The sequence below is a fragment of the Microcaecilia unicolor genome, chromosome 14, assembly GCF_901765095.1.
Source record: "Microcaecilia unicolor chromosome 14, aMicUni1.1, whole genome shotgun sequence".
Taxonomy (NCBI): Eukaryota; Metazoa; Chordata; class Amphibia; order Gymnophiona; family Siphonopidae; genus Microcaecilia; species Microcaecilia unicolor.
Window position 1 is genome coordinate 23,576,703 of NC_044044.1, and position 7,551 is coordinate 23,584,253.

Consider the following 7,551-nt stretch of genomic DNA (forward strand, 5'->3'; position numbering starts at 1 on the left):
CATCATGGGTGTCCTCGGCCGATAATGGAAAAAAGAAGGGCGTCCCTGACAAATACTTGGTCGACATTACTTGGTCCTTTTTTTCTTATGACCAAGCCACACAAATGTGCCCTAAATGTCCAGATGACCACTGGAGGGAATTGGGGATGACTTCCCCTTACTCCCCAAGTGATCACTAACCCCCTCCCACCCTCAAAAAATGTTTAAAACATATTTTCCCATCCTCTATGCCAACCTCATCTATCATACCCAGCTCCATGACAGCAGTATGCAGGTCCCTGGAATAGTTTTAGTGGGTACTACAGTGCACTTCAGGCAGGTGGACCCAGGCCCATCCCCCCCCCCACCTGTTATACTTGTGGTGGTAAATGTGAGCCTTCCAAAACCCACCACAAACCCACTGTACTCACATCTAGTTGCCCCCCTTCACCCATAGGTTCTATGGTAGTGGTGTGCAGTTGCATCTCCCTATGTTTTTCTAGAAAACCCTGTAGATAGATTTAACAAGCAGTTATCAGCACTAATTGGCATTAGTTAGAATTTACATGGACTATTAGCAAAGCACATTGTGCGAAATGTCAGCATGAATTCTAATGTGTACTGCCTAAAAGGGGGGTATGGCTATGGACGTGACATGGGCAGGTTGTGGGCGTAAGAAAAACTTTGTGCAGGGTTACAGAATATACCTGCTCCGTTCTGAACTGCTATGAATTTACAGCCTGTCTCACTGACACAGACTACTCAATAATTACCATGGATTCTTTGGGATTCGTATTAGATAAATGAAACCTTTATTACAGGAGCTAAATTCTACAATGATTAAGGTATATACAATGATTAGCTATATACACACAATGATTAGAACCAATCATAAACGATCGTTACGTCACTTTTCTCAACATCTAAGCAATGCAAAGAGTTCTTAGACCAGGAAAGGAAGCAATACATGCACTATACATACAATCACATGCCTGACATAGGTGCCGGTATTTCCACCAAGCTTTACTTGGCATAAAAGGCCACACCTAAAGTTAGGCACTGTCATGGCCGCTAGGCATATTCTATAAACCCCCTAGGCCAGAGGTAGGCAATCCCAGTCCTCGAGAGCCGGAGGCAGGTCAGGTTTTCAGGATATCCACAATGAATATGCAGGAGATAGATCTATCTATTTCCCCACCCCTAGATGTCTGTCTGTCTATCTATCTATCTATCTATCTATCTATCTATCTATCTATCTATCTATCTATCTATCTATCTATCTATCTATTTTTCCACCCCTAGCTGTCTGTCCGTCTGTCCAATTTAGATTGTAAGCTCTGTTGAGCAGGGACTGTCTTTTCATGTTCATTTGTACAGCGCTGCGTAAATCTAGTAGCGCTATATAAATGTTTAATAGTAGTAGTAGTAGTAGTATGAGCCAAGTATAGGACAGTCAAGCCATTGTGACATCACTGATGAGGTTGGCTCTTAGGCATTGGTGGACTGAGGCATTATGACATCACAATGTCAGCTCTGGTTAAATCACTGCAGCTCCTCAGTACCTTTCCGCTCTCATCTCTCCCTACACTCCTCCCCGTGAACTCTGTTCACTGGGTAAATGTCTCTTGTCGTCCCCCTTCTCCCCCACTGCTAACTCCAGGCTCCGTTCCTTCTATCTCTCTGCTCCCTATGCCTGGAATAGACTCCCTGAGCCAGTACGTCAGGCTCAGTCTCTGGCTGTCTTCAAGTCTAGGCTTAAAGCCACCTCTTTGCTACTGCTTTCGACTCCTAACCATGACTCTCTTACTCAACACCCTCACTTATCACCCCTACCACTGCAATTTCCCCACCCCTAGCTGTCTGTTCGTCTGTCCAATTTAGATTGTAAGCTCTGTTGAGCAGGGACTGTCTTTTCATGTTCATTTGTACAGCGCTGCGTAAGTCTAGTAGTGCTATAGAAATGTTTAATGGTAGTAGTAGTAGTAGATATCCTGAAAACCTGAGCTGCCTCCGGCTCTCGAGGACTGGAGTTGCCTACCCCTGCCCTAGGCGTATTCTATAAACCACACTTAGATTTACACAGAATTTCTAGAATACACATAGGCAGAATTTTTATTTCAGTGCTGATTTTTCAGGCGCCATAATTAGAATCTAGTCCTAACCGATAAATTCTGCAAGCAGGAATGTAGGAACATGGGTTTAGAGATTTCTAAAGTGTTTAATTAGTTCCTGTCTGAAAACATGTGCAATAGTACAGGTAGCTGCCCTAATCATGATCAATGATTTCATTAAAAGAACAATAGAAATCAAACAAAATAAAACATGGAAAAGAAAATAAGATGATACCTTTTTTATTGGTCATAACTTAATACATTTCTTGATTAGCTTTCGAAGGTCGCCCTTCTTCCTCAGATTGGAAATAAGCAAATGTGCTAGCTGACAGTGTATATAAGTGAAAACATTCAAGCATTACTATGACAGTCTGACAGGGTGGGAGGATGGGGGTGGGTCGGAGGTATGCATGGGGACATCAAAGCATATCATTGATATTCTAACAGGGTGGGTGTGGATAGGTGAGGGGAGGGCGACCTTCGAAAGCTAATCAAGAAATGTATTAAGTTATGTCCAATAAAAAAGGTATCATCTGATTTTCTTTTCCATGTTTTATTTTGTTTGATTTCTATTGATAACCTTAAGAGTGGACTAACAAGGCTACCACACTCCTCTAATTAAAAGAACAATAATTCAAAGAATCCTTAACATTATTTTAAAACTTTATAGTAACAGAAATAATCAAGATTATTCATTTCTGGTGAAGTTTCAGATGGCAGTGATACATTGCTATTGCTTTCTAAAGATGAGATTTCTCAGTGCATTTTTTACTTCTTGATTTCTCATGCTATAAATGAAGGGGTTTAGCATGGGAATGAACACCGTGTACAGAAGGGCAAACATTTTATCTTGCTCTGATGAAAACATTGAACTTGGACTCATATAGATGCATATAACAGTGCCATAAAACAGAACAACAACAGTGAGGTGGGAGGAGCAGGTGGAGAAGGCCTTGTGTCTTCCTTCAGAAGAGCTGATTTTCAGTATGGTGGAAATGATAAAGGCGTAGGATGAAAGGGTAAGTAGAAAGGGGGTGACACCCATAAAAATCCCTTCATAAAGTGCTAGTAATTCAAAGTTGTGCGTATCACTGCAGGAGAGTTTTAGCAGTGCGTTGATGTCACAGTAGAAATGGTTAATCTCATTGGAAGCACAAAAGGAGTAATGGGATACAAAATCTACTAAAGGAATCATATCTAAACAACCCGCTGTCCAGGAAGAAGCTGCAAGTAAAATGCAGTTCCTTTTGTTCATGAGGAGTGGGTAATGTAGAGGTTTACATATTGCTACAAACCGATCGTAGGCCATGGCTGTGAGAAGCCAGAATTCTGTACTTAAAGCAATTATGATTAGGTAAAGCTGTGTCATACATGAAGAAAATGAAATAAAGGTCTTCCCCTTTAAAAGGCTTTGTAGCAACGTAGAGACAGTGACTGTGGTGTTCCAAATATCTACAAAGGATAAGTTGCAGAGGAAGAAGTACATGGGTTTGTGGAGATGATGGTCAGAGAACATTAATACTAAGAACCCAATATTTCCCAGCATCGAGATGACGTAGGCTGGTAAAACTATTGCGTAAATGAAGACATGCAGGCGAGATTGGTTAGAGAAGCCCAAAATGATGAATCCTGTGGCTGATGTCTCATTCTCTCCCTTTATGGTTTTCATGTTCATGATCTGTTGGTAAATATATAAAACAAGAGAAATGTTGCAAATGAATGAATAATATCTGTTTTGCAATATATATGAGATCCCAACGATACAGAGCATATGGCTATCAGACGTTTAAGCGAAGAACTCATTTATTTTACTTCAAAATCTATTGGAACAGTGGCAACTTGTTTAAAAATCTTCTCCTATCGAATGTTCATTAATTTTCACAAGTGTTTCCACCCATTATTCCCCATATGAAATATAGATGGAAAGAGACCTGAGGGGAAATTGTGGCGAAAGTAAAGACACACAGTTTTGAAACGAGTTTGTGAGAAGTAAGATCATGAGTGTACAGTGAAATGGGAAACAAAGGAAGGGGATGAGAAGTCTAATCTCTCATTTTCTGAGTGCTAAGGTGTGTCTTCAATTTTTTAAAACATTTATATGGGAATTTTCATTTTGTTTGAATTTTTTAAAATTTGTTTTTTGGGATCAATGTCATCAGTAACTGTTCACGTGGAGGGGCACAATCGAATGGGGCGCCCAAGTTTCCCTGAGGACGTCCTCGCAGGACGTCCCGGCAAAGGGGCGGGGAAACCCATAATGTCAAAACAAGATGGGTGGCCATTTTTCATTTTGATAATAAGGTCGGAGATGCCCAGATATCCACATTTAGGGCAACCTTAGAAATGGTCGTCCTTAGAGGTGGTCGTCTCCGGTTTTCAGCAATAATGGAAACCGAGGACGCCCATCTCAGAAACGACCAAATGCAAGCCCTATGGTCGTGGAAGGAGCCAGCATTCGTAGTGCACTGGTCCCTCTGACATGCCAGGACACCAACCGGGCACCTTCGGGGGCACTGCAGTGGACTTCATAAATTGCTCCCAGCTGCATAGCTCCCTTACCTTGTGTGCTGAGCCCCCCATCCCCCCTCAACCCCACTACCCACAACTACCCATAACTGTACAACACTACCATAGCCCTAAGGGGTGAAGGGGGCCTTTAAATGTGGGTACAGAAGGTTTCTGGTGGGTATTGAAGGGCTCACATTTACCACCACAAGTGTAACAGGTATGGGGGGATGGGCCTGGGTCTGCCAGCCTGAAGTGCATTGCACCCACTAAAGCTGCTCCAGGGACCTGCATACTGCTGTCAGGGAGCTGGGTATGATATTCGAGGCTGGCAAAAAATATTTTTAAAGTTCTTTTTAGGGTGGGAGGGGGTTAGTGACCACTGGGGGAGTAACAGGATGTTATCCCAGATTCCCTCCGGTGGTCATCTGGTCAGTTCTGGCACCTTTTTGAGGCTTGGTCGCAAGAAAAAATGGACTAAGTAAAGTCGGCCAAGTGTTGGTCAGGGACGCCTTTCTTTTTTCCGTCAACGGCCGAGGACACCCATGTGTTAAGCACGCCCCAGTCCCGCCTTCGCTATGCTTCCGATACACCATCGGGAACTTTAGTTGTCTCCGCCATGGAAAGCAGTTGAGGTTGCCCAAAATCAGCTTTCTATTATGCCGATTTCGGCGACCTTGGGAGAAGGATGCCCATCTCCCAATTTGTGTCAAAAGATGGGCGCCCTTCTCTTTTGAAAATGAGCCCAAAAGAGACCCTTTTACAAAGTTGTGGCAAAAAAGTGGCCTTAGTATGCCATTACGTTGATCTTTCCCACACTCTAGTGGCTGATTATTTTTGGCATTAATGGCCCTTATTGCATGGCCATTAGTGTGTGAATCCTTACCAAAGAGAGGCAGGGGATGAAGGAGAGTTGAGAGAATAGGCTGAGGGAAGGACATGTGGAACTCAATACCAAAGCCACAATAAGTATCACTGACTATCTCCTGTTCAGAAAACTTATGAAAACCTACCTATTCAAGCTATTCTACAACTAACCACATAAACTATTGACAACCTCCCTATGTAACAAAAGTAAAAGCCTTGAAAACTACGTACGATCAACTAATCTTCCGGAAAACACTAAAAACTAACCTGTTTAAAAAGGCATACCCTACCAATCCAACATAAATACCTGATCTCTACAAAACAACAAAACTAAAGCACGTAATGGACATAACACAACTCTTCCGTTATACGATGCCCTAATGTGGTTGTGCCACATGAACTTGGTCTTACCACAATATCACTTTGTATTTGTTCACACCGGAGTCTGCAAACGCCTCTCCAGTACTATGTAAGCCACATTGAGTCTACAAATAGGTGGGAAAATGTGGGATACAAATGTAACAAATAAATAAAACACTAATGTAACTCCACCCAAATGTAAACTGTAAGACACTTTGAACCAAAACATATTTTTCGATAATAATAGAATACAAGAACGCATAAATAAAAAAATATTACCATCACTGCTACTACCATTTCTTGCCATTATTTTTACATTTTAGGGGGAAAGTTATCAATGTAGGCTACCTTTATGATGGGTTATTTTACCACAGATAATATATTGTAACAAGAATAGAGCAACAATTAAGTGTATTTACATCTTCCTTGGATCAGCTGTAAATATAATACACATAAGTGATGATTTTAGAAAAATAGGAACCGACGGCTATTTAATCTGACCATCCAGACCAGCTGTTAAGCGTTACAGTTCCTTCCTCCCCCTGTAGTTTCCCATTTGTAATGACTGCCATGTATATTTGCAACAGAGAAATCATAATTGCTCTACTTTATATAGGTGTATGTAAATTGATAATTATTTCCCATTTATTTGAAGTATAACACATCTCACAAGAAATACATGCTCACCAACAGAAAGTATTAAACATGTCAGATAGCGAGGCATGTAATCACTGCCCACTACAAAACAAATAAGGGAAATCTCCAATCCCCATATCTATCTATCTATCTATCTATCTATCTATCTATCTATCTATCTATCTATCTATCTATCTATCTATCTATCTATCAATCAAGAGGTATAGACTTCTATCTATCAACATATATAGACATCAATCTATCAAACTATCTATCTATCTATCAACCAACAGGTATAGACTTTGTTGGCATTACTGCACAAGGAGCAATTATCGTGGCTTGATAAAAGAGGCCCTTTGTTTGTACCTGAGCCAATGGAAGGCTAAGGTCAAAAGGAACAGCAGCAGGATTTGAACTCAGGTTTCCTTGGTTCACAGCCTCCTGCTCTAACCACTAACCTACTACAAATAAGCAATTTTTCACTGGAAATCTCACTCAAAAGCATCAGCTCAGATACCCATTTTGGCTCAACACACATCATTGAACTGTAGTTACTCATGAGCTGGAAGTTTTCTTTAGATCAATCCTGTACCGTTGCCATGAAAAGCTATGAGCTGATGGTCTGGTTTCGGGAATCATGAAAAATCTTCCAGATTTCACTATCTGTTGAGTTAGAAAACCTGAGAGAGATAATGTCAGGTATCCATCAAGTTAGATTTTGCTGTTAATGCATGCTGAAACGGTTCAGTTAAGCAGACAACAACTGGAAAGGTTGACTCTTCTGAGATGCAGATGGACCGAAAGAATCACATTTCAAAAACCCATGGTTCAGATGGACATATTTACGATCTTTTTGATCATCAGGTACCAGAATTTCTGACTTCCAGTTTCTATTCTGGCAGAGAACAAAGTACTTTTGTATCAGGGAAATGCATTATGGTAAAAGATGTTTTTAAAATCACAGATTTGGTGACAGGAATGATTCCAAATGAAGAAATATAAACCCTTTCATTTCATACTCATTGACAGCCTCTTTTACTAAGGCGTACCAGCGTTTTTAGTGCACACTAAACATTAGAGATTCCCATATAAA

At 41.0% G+C, this 7,551-nt stretch overlaps 1 protein-coding gene across 1 annotated transcript; it reads right to left on the reverse strand.

Moving 5' to 3' along the window:
* Positions 1–2,820: 2,820 nt before the first annotated feature.
* Positions 2,821–3,765, reverse strand: LOC115457074 (olfactory receptor 13F1-like). The gene has a single exon (XM_030186497.1). It carries the CDS (start codon positions 3,763–3,765, stop codon positions 2,821–2,823), a length of 945 nt encoding a protein of 314 aa, XP_030042357.1.
* Positions 3,766–7,551: the final 3,786 nt, after the last annotated feature.